This window comes from Sinohyriopsis cumingii, unplaced genomic scaffold (assembly GCF_028554795.1).
Source record: "Sinohyriopsis cumingii isolate HCF-2022 unplaced genomic scaffold, ASM2855479v2 utg003580l, whole genome shotgun sequence".
Lineage (NCBI taxonomy): Eukaryota > Metazoa > Mollusca > Bivalvia > Unionida > Unionidae > Sinohyriopsis > Sinohyriopsis cumingii.
Window position 1 is genome coordinate 61,398 of NW_028316534.1, and position 15,265 is coordinate 76,662.

Here is a 15,265-nt window from a genome sequence, read left to right on the forward strand (position 1 = left end):
CGTTGGGACTCGAACTTGAAATCCATAGAACATTTTGTTATTAGGACTTCAAAACTTTTGTTCTTGGATTATTCTTGGATTATTCTGGATTTGATTCTATAATACTGTAAGTTCATATTTTTTTATTTTTACAGAATTTTTCCAGGGAAATAAATTATTGTATTCTTTTCAAAGCTTGTTTTTTTCACTCTTTCTTGTGTTACTGTTCATTCAAGCCTAAATACGTGATATAAGAATATGCAATGGCAAAGTGCAGAACCATCAGGGCATGGGGTTTGATTCCTCAAACACATACACAATGGCACACTGTGGAACCATCATATTATGAGACTGCATTCATCAAAAACATACAAAATGGCAAAATGTGAAACCATCAAGGTATGGGGTTGCATTCATCAAGAACATACAGAATGGCAAAATGTGAAACCATCAAGGTATGGAGTTTTACATCAAGAACATACAGAATGGCAAAATGTGGAACCATCAGGGTATGGAGTTTTACATCAAAAACATACAGAATGGCAAAATGTGGAACTATCAAGGTATGGAGTTTTACATCAAGAACATACAGAATGGCAAAATGTGGAACTATCAAGGTATGGAGTTTTACATCAAAATCATACAGAATTGCATAATGTGGAACCATCAGAGTATGGGGTTGCATTCATCAAGAACACACAGAATGGCAAAATGTGAAACCATCAAGGTATGGAGTTTTACGTCAAACACATACAGAATGGCAAACTATGGAACCATGAAGGTACGGGGTTGCGTTCATCAAAAACATACAGAATGGCAAACCATGGAACCATGAAGGTATGGGGTTGCGTTCATCAAAAACATACAGAATGGCAAAGAGTGGAACCATCAGGGTATTGGGTTGCATTCATCAAACACAGACAATAGTATATGTTTAATTAATGTGCATGACCTTCAATTACATTTTATATATCAGTAAAATTATTTGTCTTGGGGGAAAAAATTTCCCCATAAATTAATTACCTATGGGTATGTCTGAGGATGACAAAGCACTCCCATGATTGTTGGAGGAAAGCAGTGTATTTCCACCAAGGACAGTAGGAAAAGCCTGAAAAATACAGCATGGGAAATGTTCGTATGTTTGTGATCTTTACATCTATTGTCTTACAAAATCAAACATCAGGATACATACTGAAATTACCATATGGTCTGGATTGTTTCATATGATAATAATTTGTCTATACCAAAACTCATACAAATAATATTTCTTTCATTTTTTTATTACAAGGAGATTGTAATCTATTAGAATTTTGCAAATAATTTTACAAATAAAGAAACAACTGCGAATTATCATTACCTATAATTATTCCTAAGGTAACAAATGATAATTATAAAAGTTGTATGAAAAATTACAGACATTACAAGTTATCTGTAGTTAGAGATGGGTATTAGACACCAAGCATAAATCAATAAGGTATGCATGCCACAAAACAATCACAATATATGTATAAAGTAAAAAATGTATCCATGGGTATTGGGAAGCAAGCATGGATCAATATGGTACATGCCACAACAAAATTACAATATTTGTATATGGTACAAAATGTATCCATGGGTATTAGGAAGCAAGCATGATTCAATATGATACATGCCTCAATACAATTACAATATTAGTATAAAATGTATCCATGGGTATTAGGAAGCAAACATGAATCAGTATGGTACATGCCACAATGCAGTTACAATATCCACCTACAGTAAAAATGTATCCATACTTGTATAAGAGTAGAGAGGTTGAATCTGACAACCTAGCATAACTTCATTAATTAATTTCAGTTTGCAACAACATTCATCAATCTGTGTATTAAGAGTTAAAACCCTTATTTCATTTTTTAATTTAACCTGGACTTTTGCCCTAAAATTTACCATAGAGGGTAACATCATCAATACTGAATATCAAAAACTGTACAATTCATGTTTTAAACCTGATTGTTGTTTGGAGTTTGTTTTAGCATTTTAATGGCACCTTCTTGTGGCCAATATAAATCTAGTGTTGACATAATCTTAAGATGTTCATCCTGATGGACATAAAAAGAAGAAAAATGAATTAGGTATAAATAAGGAAACATAACATATGTATGTGCCAATATATTTCCTAAACAGGAAACAAATGCAGTTTAAGAAGTGATATTGCAACAGTAGCAAAACCACTTTTAACATGATAATTTTCACACACATGCATTTCAATATGTTTAAATCATATTTTTCCTACATACATTTCAATCTCTTTAGCACCACATTTTTTCACACACTTAAAACTCTTTGATACCACATTTTTCACACACATACATTTCAAATTCTTTAGCACCACATTTTTCACACACTTACATTTCAAACTCTTTAGCACCACATTTTTCACACCTACATTTCAAACTCTTTGACACATTTTTCACACACTTACATTTCAAATTCTTTAGCACCACTTTTTTCATGCTTTAAATTCTTTAACACCACATTTTTCACACACTTACATTTCAAACTCTTTGACACATTTTTCACACATACATTTCAAACTCTTTGACACATTTTTCATACACTTACATTCCAAACTCTTTGACACATTTTCACACATACATTTCAAACTCTTTGACACATTTTTCACACACTTACATTCCAAACTCTTTGACACAATTTTCACACACTGACATTTCAAACTCTTTCACACATTTTTCAGACACATTTCATACTCTTTGACACATTTTTCACACACTTACATTTCAAAATCTTTGACACATTTTTCACACACTGACATTTCAAACTCTTTCACACATTTTTCACACATATTTCATACTCTTTGACACATATTTCACACACTTACATTTCAGATTCTTTAGCACCACTTTTTTCATGCTTTAAACTCTTTGGCACCACATTTTTCACACATACATTTCAAACTCTTTGACACATTTTTCACACACCTACATTTCAAACTCTTTGACACATTTTTCATTCAGATATATTTCAATCTCTGTAAAACCACATTTTTCACACATACACATTTCAGTATCTCATTATAATATTCATATCATATGGGGCTTCTTGATCTTTTTATGATCCTCCTTTATATTTACTTCTTCAATGCATCTGTTGTATTGGCAAGAAAATTCTACCTTCCAAGCCAATTAAGAACTAGACCTTAAGAGCCCTGATCTGTACAATTTGATAGCTTGGAAACTAACAGAGAAACTTCTGTTGAGAAATAAAGATAGGATAATATATATTCAGAAGCTATAACTCCTCTAAATCAAAATTCCCAATTTATTTGCAGTCAAAACAGATCTTTGTTATAACACTGTAGTCAGGGTCCATCACCACTGAGCATGTTATGTACTGAACTGTGTGACACACTGCAAAATATATAAAATCTAAATATATTGAAAATATCATAATATATGGAACTGACAACTCAAACACTATCAAAATTTCTTAAATAATGGTGTTTTTAAAAGGAAATGAAGATACAGGATTAATTTTGCCTTTGTTCTCTTTCAACCCTCACATGGTATGATTTTGGACATGGGGTCCATAGCAGTACTGTGTTATATCCAGGATCGTGTTATAATGAAACAGGTTATAATGAGGAAGAGCTGTAAAAAGAAAATAATGATGATGGGTCATGAAGGGGAATAACTCTTCTAAAGGATCAATATCAGTATTACACCCAGGATCCCAAAAGCAATGAACACTCTCTCCCTCTCCTCCAAATCTGGAAGGCAAAAAATTCCAAATGGACCAATAAAATACTAAATAGGACATAATGGTTTTAAAAAATAAGATAACTGAATTTACTTCAACAGCTCTGCTATGTTTACTTTGTCATCTGCACAACACTATGATCTATTCTTTGGACACTAGCATTATTGTAATAATCATTTCATCAAGTGCTCAAGTAATCTATTAAACCAGAAAATCTACTTCACCTGAAAGGAGCTGTAACATGAAATTTACCTCTTGAGATCTAAGTTCTCTCATTTAACTTGTGTATTCACTAATTATCTACCAGCATTTATTCTCACTTTTTTGTTTGATTTTTTTTAAACAATAGGTGGAATTTTCAAGTCTTTCATAAAAAGGTGTACCCAGGGGCCACCTGGTGGTCAAGATCCGGACCACTCTGGAAAGCAATATCCACAGGAAATCTATGACTATATGCATAAGGTACAATATTGTAATGTGGAATGCTGGAAAGTAAATTCATTCAGGGTCTCTTTATATGCTGTAAGCCAAATTTGGTCAAAATCAATGCTATGAAAAAAAAGTTAAGATGACAGAAAAATCGAGACTGCAATAAAATAACAAAGTCAAATGTAGTAATCAAACTAATTCAAAGTCTTAACAATATTCAAGTGCATGCTAAATTTTGGTTTCAATGAAAATTTCTTTTTAAAGTTATGCTACAGAAACCGAAGATAGGGAGATTGAGTATCAGGGTTATAACTCCCCCTAGGTGATTTTGATGTGGAATCAAATGCATTCAATGTTTCATCAATATATAGCTAACAACAAATTAGGTTAAAAGCAGACCATCCTTTGAAAAGTAATACTACAGAAATAAAAGCAAGGAGGATAGAGAACCAAAATCTGGCAGATGATGTGCCCATTCTCCTCCTGAGCTTAATTCCAAAACTTAAGTTCCTTAAACTATTCGAAAGGAGTTTGAAGAACACTAGCCATTGAATTTGTTCAAGGTTCCATTAACATAAGGTAAACACCACATGAAGCTGAAATCCAACAAACTTTGGCAATGTTATGCTGCACAACCCTTTTAATATGAAATCTTGAAATGCTGAAAATCTAAAAGTCTGTCAAGGTCTCATCAATACAAAAGTTGCTTACCTAAATTGCAAAGTTACTCTGTAGAAACCAGTGTGGGGAAGATGGGCAATCAGGGGGCATAATTCCTGCAAATGATACAGTGGAACACTGGAAATCAAACTCAGTCAAGGTCTCCTCAATACAATCTGCATTACTAATAATTTCATATACAATAGCCATGTGTAATATTAAACTACAAAAACAAAGTTATGATAATTGGCATCCAGTGCCATAGCTCTTCTAAATGATGACATAACATGCTGGATATAGAACTTTTTCAAGATCTCATATTTCTGTAAACCACCATCATCAAAATCTGATAAAATCCAACAATTCCCAGTAAAATTATATCACAGAAACCAAATTGTTACAGCAAAACTTGTCTTGAGAGCCTGTTGTTATGAGAGACCATGTGTTTTGAGAGACCAGGATTGACATACACTCATTTATTGATTATATAATGTTGTGATTTGTTATGAGAGACCACCTGTTTTGAAAGACCATTATTTTTTGGCAGAGGGGGTGGACTCTCAAGACAGGTTCTACTGTAATGAGTAGATGGAATGCTGAATAGATTGACAGCTGTCACAGAAAGATGGATGACCAAGTTTTACAGCATCATAAAATTGGCCAAATTTGCTATTATATTAAAATTGGTGAAAAATAACAATTCTGTTTTAAAAAATCATACATACTTCTTTAAGTTTGTTTGTAAGCTAAGGAAGTAACTGTACAACATATTGCAAAAAGGACTTAAGTAATTGTGGTTTTCACACTATGATGTTCTTTTGGATACAATATGGTATTATTCCAACAGATTGAGGCATTCTGCATGTACTTCACTAAGTTCATTATTTTTAACAATAAAATGACTTGTCAGGTCATGTTTGAGTCATGAAATTATAATCCAATTATATACTTTTTCTTCACATTCTAGTTTCAAGCATTTTTATGTTTTAATTCTATTTTATTTCAAAGGAAATATCATTGAACAATATTTTTAAAAAAATCAGAAATATCCATCTGAGAGAATCATATTACTATTATACTATTAAACCCATAGCGACCAAACATGTGCAACCACCTCAATTATTTTTGGTTTGTTTTCACTTCAGCTTACTAAGGATAATCCAATCTTTGACACATTACACAATGAATAACTTCTGGAAGAAGCAATTTTTTTTTACCAATTACACTTTCCACCACCATCATCACCACCAAAAGGCTTGAATGTGAAATGTGTGTACAATGTTGTTATTAAGTCAATCTATAACAATGACTGTAAATACAGAAAAGTCATTATTGTTATTATGAAATTCCACAGCAAAAATATGATCTTGACCAATACAGATATATAGCCTCAAAGCAAATCTGGTTGAAATCAAACAATATAAATGTTAGTGTTGACCCTGGTCAGTGGAATGCATTTTGTAAGTCAATAATTATCAGCACGGCGTGGTCAAAATCAATGTCAAAATCACAAATCATCTTGCAGTAGGGCAAATCTCAGGTAAATTTGAACAAAAAATAGGAATGCTTGTGCTTGACCCATGTTATTGAAATGGGTTTTGCTAGTCAATTACATGTATAGGCAGTAACTCTGCAAAATATGGTCAAAATTTGTATCGATATCATGAGGTATCTTGAAAAATAGATGCTTTATAGCAAGCTTGGGTGAGAACAAACAAAATATAGAAATGACAGTGTTCCCGAACCAGAGGAATACCTATATAAATTTATTATCAAGTCACAACTCTGTGAAATATTGGCAAGATCTGCTCATCCTTGAATACATCCATGATGCTGTCACAGTTTGGATTCATGGATGAGATAAAACAAAAAAAATGATTGAGGTTTTGAAATATATTAAGATGCCTGTTTTGAGAAGATCAATGGTGATTACTATAAAACAAAGTTTAATTTCATCAAAAAATGTAAACCAACAAAATAAATTTCAAACAAAATATGTGAATGCTATAGCATGCACAAGTGGAGGGAGACATTTTCTAAGTCATTAAAGGCCCATAACTCTGTAAAATGTTACCAGCATATGCTTGTTATGAAATTCATGTGTTAAGATGAAGATTAAAAAGCAAAGTTAATTGACATAAAGAAGATGTACATGTTATAGTGTTAACAAGCCATGGATATGTTGATAACAAGTCAATAAGGGCCATAACTTAGTTATATAATGTCAAAATCTGACTATAATGGAACTCAAATAGACCTTTTTAGCTTGATTTAAATTTTTGGTTGAAATTAAATAAAACAGAAGCCTATGTGCATCCAATATAACTCATCTGATTTTACATAATTTAAATTTAACCATTTCAGTTAAGAAGACTAATGTTGTATTGTAAGTGTGTGTGATTTGGATTTTTAACGTAGCTTGAACAACTTTTCAGTCATATCGCTATGATATCTGTAGTATGGCAGTTTATAGTGATGCCTAGCACTGGAGCATCATGTCGCAGACATGTAGCATGATGTCACACCCAGTCATATTATCCTGACACCAGGCCAACCAATCCTAACACTAACCTCTTAATGCTGAGTGCCAAGCGAGGAAGCTGTTAGTACCATTTATGTAAGTCTTTGTATTGTAAGAATACAACCATATGTAAAATATCTCCCAACCTTTATATCCTGTCAGTGTTAAGTACTGCATGAGTTTGATACAAATTATTTCAAAAGATGAAGACAAAAAGACATGATTGATATGTAACAGTCTCATAATCAAATTCATCCAAAACTGTGATGCTATAATCCTATTTACCTAGTTTTATCAAAATTGGAGGAGAAATCATTTCTAATGAGACAATAAACTTAGACAAATTTTATTAATATGCCAAGGTTGCAAATATTACAGAGCCAGTCTAAGACTGTGAGGATAAACTTATTACAGAACCAGTCTAAGACTGTGATGATACAATTATTACATAGCCAGTCTAAGACTGTGATGATACAATTATTACATAGCCAGTCTAAGACTGTGATGATACAGTTATTACAGAGCCAGTCTAAGACTGTGATGATACAAGCTTATTTAAAATTTTGAGCACAATGAGATTCAAATTTGGTTTCTCTTCAGAATGGTAAGAAGTTCGATTATTCAGAGGCATGTACAATTTCGCAAAAAGAATCCCTTGACACTGCAGACAAACTAGTGGTTGAAAAGAATTTCCAGGAGTTCAAGATAAAACCATTTCTTCCTTTTAACTGCTAAACATTGAAACCATCTTTGATATTCTTCAGCAAATAACAAGATTTTCAATCAGTGGCTGTGGTGGATATATGCTGGATGTCAGATTGGCACCATTTTCACTTAAGATAACATGCCATCATAAGAAGTCGACTGGTAGAAACCTTTTGTCAATATGACTTCACATTTTAAAGAGATAGCAACAACATAAATTTGTAAGATGACTGCCATGCTGGGCATGTTGGATATCAGATTAGCACAATAACAACATCACCAGCCATCTGACCATATTGGAAATTCCATCAGTGTAATTTTCATTTATGACTAACTAGACATCATAAAAAGTCTTTTCAGTGAAATCCCCATTTTGATATGATCATTCATTCATAAAACAGTAATAATATGATTTTCAAGAAGGCCATAATGAATGTCTAAGTAGCAGCATTTTAGTTTAGGATGAACTAAACACATTATAAGATGTCTTCTGTAGAAACCAGACCACTAAGTTATTTTTCAGTCTATGATGACAAGTTTTTAAAGATGTTTATGATGGTGGCCATTTTAGACATCAAATTGACCTGCTTTTTGTTTAGGACCTGGACAACAAAAGATTTCTTTTAGTGAAAATCCAATGCTGATATGACCTTCCATTCAGTACCATTTTCATCTTTCCAACTAACTAAATATCATAAGAAGTCTCCTAGTGCAAACCCCCACATTAATATGAATTTCCATTCAGGAAGAGTAGTGATACCAAACCCCACATCAACATGAATTTCCATTCAGGAAGAGTAGTGATACCAAACCCCACATCAACATGAATTTCCATTCAGGAAGAGTAGTGATACCAAGCCCCACATCAACATGAATTTCCATTCAGGAAGAGTAGTGATACCAAGCCCCACGTCAACATGAATTTCCATTCAGGAAGAGTAGTGATACCAAGCCCCACGTCAACATGAATTTCCATTCAGGAAGAGTAGTGATACCAAGCCCCACGTCAACATGAATTTCCATTCAGGAAGAGTAGTGATACCAAGCCCCACATCAACATGAATTTCCATTCAGGAAGAGTAGTGATACCAAGCCCCACGTCAACATGAATTTCCATTCAGGAAGAGTAGTGATACCAAGCCCCACGTCAACATGAATTTCCATTCAGGAAGAGTAGTGATACCAAGCCCCACATCAACATGAATTTCCATTCAGGAAGAGTAGTGATACCAAGCCCCACATCAACATGAATTTCCATTCAGGAAGAGTAGTGATACCAAGCCCCACATCAACATGAATTTCCATTCAGGAAGAGTAGTGATACCAAGCCCCACATCAACATGAATTTCCATTCAGGAAGAGTAGTGATACCAAGCCCCACATCAACATGAATTTCCATTCAGGAAGAGTAGTGATACCAAGCCCCACATCAACATGAATTTCCATTCAGGAAGAGTAGTGATACCAAGCCCCACATCAACATGAATTTCCATTCAGGAAGAGTAGTGATACCAAACCCCACATCAACATGAATTTCCATTCAGGAAGAGTAGTGATACCAAGCCCCACGTCAACTGAATTTCCATTCAGGAAGAGTAGTGATACCAAGCCCCACGTCAACATGAATTTCCATTCAGGAAGAGTAGTGATACCAAGCCCCACGTCAACATGAATTTCCATTCAGGAAGAGTAGTGATACCAAGCCCCACATCAACATGAATTTCCATTCAGGAAGAGTAGTGATACCAAACCCCACGTCAACATGAATTTCCATTCAGGAAGAGTAGTGATACCAAACCCCACGTCAACATGAATTTCCATTCAGGAAGAGTAGTGATACCAAGCCCCACATCAACATGAATTTCCATTCAGGAAGAGTAGTGATACCAAGCCCCACGTCAACATGAATTTCCATTCAGGAAGAGTAGTGATACCAAGCCCCACATCAACATGAATTTCCATTCAGGAAGAGTAGTGATACCAAGCCCCACATCAACATGAATTTCCATTCAGGAAGAGTAGTGATACCAAGCCCCACATCAACATGAATTTCCATTCAGGAAGAGTAGTGATACCAAGCCCCACGTCAACATGAATTTCCATTCAGGAAGAGTAGTGATACCAAGCCCCACGTCAACATGAATTTCCATTCAGGAAGAGTAGTGATACCAAGCCCCACATCAACATGAATTTCCATTCAGGAAGAGTAGTGATACCAAGCCCCACATCAACATGAATTTCCATTCAGGAAGAGTAGTGATACCAAACCCCACGTCAACATGAATTTCCATTCAGGAAGAGTAGTGATACCAAGCCCCACATCAACATGAATTTCCATTCAGGAAGAGTAGTGATACCAAGCCCCACATCAACATGAATTTCCATTCAGGAAGAGTAGTGATACCAAGCCCCACATCAACTGAATTTCCATTCAGGAAGAGTAGTGATACCAAGCCCCACGTCAACATGAATTTCCATTCAGGAAGAGTAGTGATACCAAGCCCCACGTCAACATGAATTTCCATTCAGGAAGAGTAGTGATACCAAGCCCCACGTCAACATGAATTTCCATTCAGGAAGAGTAGTGATACCAAGCCCCACGTCAACATGAATTTCCATTCAGGAAGAGTAGTGATACCAAACCCCACATCAACATGAATTTCCATTCCATTCAGGAAGAGTAGTGATACCAAACCCCACGTCAACATGAATTTCCATTCAGGAAGAGTAGTGATACCAAGCCCCACATCAACATGAATTTCCATTCAGGAAGAGTAGTGATACCAAGCCCCACATCAACATGAATTTCCATTCAGGAAGAGTAGTGATACCAAGCCCCACATCAACATGAATTTCCATTCAGGAAGAGTAGTGATACCAAACCCCACATCAACATGAATTTCCATTCAGGAAGAGTAGTGATACCAAGCCCCACATCAACATGAATTTCCATTCAGGAAGAGTAGTGATACCAAGCCCCACATCAACATGAATTTCCATTCAGGAAGAGTAGTGATACCAAGCCCCACATCAACATGAATTTCCATTCAGGAAGAGTAGTGATACCAAGCCCCACATCAACATGAATTTCCATTCAGGAAGAGTAGTGATACCAAACTTTCAATATAGCCACTGTCGCAACGTACAGGAAGACAATTGACACTATTTTCATTTGGGATCAGCAAGACTTTATGGAAAGTCTTGTAGTAAAACCCCATGTTCTAGCAAGGGTAGTGGCAACAATATATTCACAATTGTCGCTGCACTGAACATATTGGATGTCCAAGATATATCATTTTCATTTAGTGCTAGCTGCATCATGGAATGAATGTGTGTGTCAACATTCAAGACAATCCTAGAAGCAGTTTAGAAGCTATGATAATAAACTTGTGCTAACTGATAGATGAATGTATTGAACCTATTTGTACAATTAATTTTAAATTGATTTATTTAAATAAGAACTAATTTAATCAATATTAAATCTTGTGATAATAATGTAAAACTGTAATGAATAACATAATTCAGTGAAGGGGAAAAAGTGTATAGCCCTATTACTAACATATGAAATGACTCTGCAAATGAAATGTCCCTTTACTAATACAAGGCTCCTGAAACTGGCATGTAGTATATAAACTACTTCAAAACAGTAATATAATCGAGCCATCAGTCTACATGCAGTAAATTCTGTGATAGCAATGTAATATTGTAATGATGTAACATGACGGAATGAATGGAAAATAAGGTGGATAGTTGTTACTGAATTATTAATTGAATCTGTACATTGAATACCCAGCTGACTTGGCAAAAGGGTCCTGAAAATGGCATGCTATCTCTGAACTGCTTTCATAATGCTTACATTATGTAAGCCATCTCTTTGCTTAGATTTTGTGATAACGATGTTAGAAACAACTTGATTCAGTGCAGGGGTACAAAAATGTGCCTAGCTTTTACTGAAATAGGATTGACTCTGCAAATAGAAAATTCACTAACTCTGCAAAAAGGCCCTTAAACATGGCATGCAGATTCTAAACATCTTTGAAACACTAACACAATTTTAGCATTCTCCACACCTGTGATCCATGTCTACCAAATAGTGTAAAATTCCCAAACCAAATAAGGAATTATTCAAAAAAAGTTTCCAATACTTTGGAACTTTGCTCTGGAATAGTGTTCCAGTTGAGATTAGAAATGCCCTAGACTCTTTCCTTCTTCCAAACCCAGTATATCCAGTGTCTTCAAAGATGCAGTTAAAAAAGAAAAAAAAATTCTTTGTATGAGGGCTTCAAGGTAGATTAGTTCTTCAGCTAACTGTGGTACCCTTTCTAAATAAAGTCAACATTATTACTATTATTATTATTATTATTCTTGATACATACATCCATGGTCAAAAAGAAATAAAAATCATGTGAATTAATACTTAATAAGACAAAGATATATTATGCTGTCTGAGTGCTTCCATAGTTAACTGCTTACGAATTTTGCTTTTCCCTAACAACTATGCATAACCAAAACTTACTTCAGTGTTTGCAGAGGGAGAGCAACTCCATTATGACTGAAGGAACTTAACAAATCCTTGACAAAAAAACAAATTGCTCAAACATGCACAATAATTTCTCTAACAAGAAGCTCTGGTCCTATAGTGGATAAAATGCAAGTATGATAGAATAACCAGGAGTTTAAGTGTAGAAAAAGCAGGCATCAGGGATGGCATTATATACTGTACCGTTTATTTTTTTTAGTTGAAAATGTCAAAGCCATATAATTCATTTCCAGCTGTGAAAATGAAAGTAGAAAGGAAATCTTTCAGTATATTATGTTAATCAGAAAATCCTCATCTGATCACGTTAACAGTAAGAAATAACTTCAGCTACCACTGGATCAAGCTTTCCCAAATAAACAATAAACATCTTTTCATTTATATATCATGTACATGAAAGGTGCAAGTCTTACAGATTATCTGCCCTTGCTCCCACTAGTGGCCACCTGTATACCAAATATTTACCGTCTTAATCTTGGATAAAACCTACAACAGGATGCTTGAATTTGTTAGAAAGGATAAGAGTTCCTTGATGATTTCGGCATATATTCTCAAGCTGCCTCAGATGACATCTGAGTGTGCATACCGTGTCCTGCAGCTTTGCTTCTTTCATTAGGCCAACAGAGGATTGGGGGGAGAAAGAGACAAAATAATGTCATCTTGTATAAAAACCAGAAGAAATATGATGTAATCTATAATCAGATTGGAAACTTAAATTAATAGCATAATGCCTACCCTCTGTTTTGCAAGTTCTCCCTGAGCAACAGAAACCTTCGTCCTCTCAGCATCAATACTGGCACCACCTCTGTCCATTGGCTTATCACTCTCAACATCAATACTGACACCACCTCTGTCCATTGTCTCCTCACTCTTACCAATATCATCTTCACTGCCACTGCTGTTGCTACCACTTGCACCTATGACAATAGTACATGTATTTGGTTTAGTTTGTTGCTCTATGGCAAAGCAAAGGTAGGTTTTGTGTGCCAAGTCAACAGGAGTAAGCTTGCCCAAGGGCACACCATAGTAGCTGATCCTGGCTGCTCTGATGGTAAGATACAAACTCACATCCTTTAACCTGGCAAACTAACCATTGAGCCACCACAGCTCCCCATAAACAATAGTAAGTAAGTGTCAAGCAGTATGGATAGATGTTTGTATGTGTATGTCTCTTTTCAATTTGTCATAAATACCAGAAATACCCAAGAGGACTGGTTTTTGACTAACTACTGGCATAAGATGTTCAAATCTGACAGTGAAAATTTCCAATAAAAGAAATCATGATATGGACTTGCACTTCCAGGTAACCTGTTCTGTTCCAATCAAGCTTTGGAGAAGATCATTTAATTTTGTACATAAAGATAGACTGCCAGCAAACAGCTGCGTTAGTTTCTTAATGACATGAAAAAGTTACTTATATATGCTCTGTACAGATTGATGAGGATATTCATATTTATTGCATTATACCAATGTGCAGCCAAAACTGTGAATAACAAGCTTGACTGCTAGTACCTGGCATGTTCTGTGCTGGTCAGCAGTGGGCAAAGTATACCAGGCTGAATTATATGCAAGCTAGCCAATAAAGAGTGCTTAACATGATAAAGTTTCCATGTTTCTGTTTACAAATAAATAAGTCTAGTTGGTGTTTGTTTTTATTTTATTTTCAAAACTATGTCACTTTGTGTACAAGTACAGTAGCCAAATATCCCAAGTGACAGCCATATCTCCAGTGACTGGCCATATCCCCTGTGACTGGCCATATCTCCAGTGACTGGCCATATCCCTAGTGAATGGCCATATCTTCAGTGACTAGCTATATCTCCAGGGACTGGCCATGTCCCCAGTGACTGGAAGGCCAAAATGATAAATTACTTTTACTTCTGTAAACTCTGAGCAAGTTCAAGTCTCCTTTCAGTAGCACTGAGTTTTGACTTTTTTGACCCACAAATCAAAAGGTTTCTTTTAAACCCTATGTGTTGGTAAGTTACAAGCATTAATTTTGGTCACTGTAACCCTGACCAATGACTTTTTCACTGCAAAATCAATAAGCTCGTTCTTTACAAGAAGTGCTAGCCATCAATAGAGTTTAGCCCAGGTCTGAATATTATGTTTAATGTTATTCTGTATAACTCATTTTCTTCTTTCAGGCCATAATAAACTTGACAATTGATCTTGTGTTCTTCAAGCTGAGATACTCTTTTCATGCCCAAAGTCATCCACATAGTTTGAATAGGTCTGTGTAATGGTAATATGCAGAACCTATGTTTTCAAAGTTACATGACTCTTGGTCTTTGACCCAAAACTTTAAATGTTTCTTCTTATCAAAGGACAAGCCATCCACAAAGCTTGGTAACTGTAGATGGAGAAGAATTGAGGTTACTGGGCTGAAGCAAAATTAGTATCAAATGGATGCACAGACAGATGGACATCATAGCTTAAAATGTCTCATATTATGGAGAGTAAATATAAATAATTAGCAATCTTGACACTACAACTCTAAAGATAGTGGGGATTTCCTAGAATACAAAAATGAGCTAAATTACTTGAACTGCTTTAGGAATTTCACTATGGAATGGTTAATTTTATTGCTACTATAGGTCAAGCCAATTACACTCAAAACTGATTGTAATCAATGGTCACATAGGGATGTACCCAAATATGACCAAAAGTATGAATTG

The 15,265-nt window shown here is 35.0% G+C and overlaps 1 protein-coding gene across 5 annotated transcripts in view; it reads right to left on the minus strand.

Moving 5' to 3' along the window:
* LOC149769592 (uncharacterized) overlaps nt 1–15,265 on the minus strand; it is an 84,231-nt gene that overhangs the window by 21,529 nt on the left and 47,437 nt on the right. For 2 of the 5 annotated variants that reach the window (XM_089949836.1, XM_089949837.1), the window contains exons 9-10: nt 13,323–13,504; nt 1,003–1,087 (exon numbers count right to left, since the gene is read on the minus strand). In XM_089949836.1, coding sequence (XP_089805962.1) covers nt 1,003–1,087; nt 13,323–13,504 — 267 coding nt within the window. Of the gene's footprint in view, nt 1–1,002; nt 1,088–4,875; nt 4,941–12,773; nt 12,824–13,322; nt 13,505–15,265 lie in introns of those variants that run through there. The other 3 variants (XM_089949840.1, XM_089949838.1, XM_089949839.1) reach the window with 3 other exon arrangements.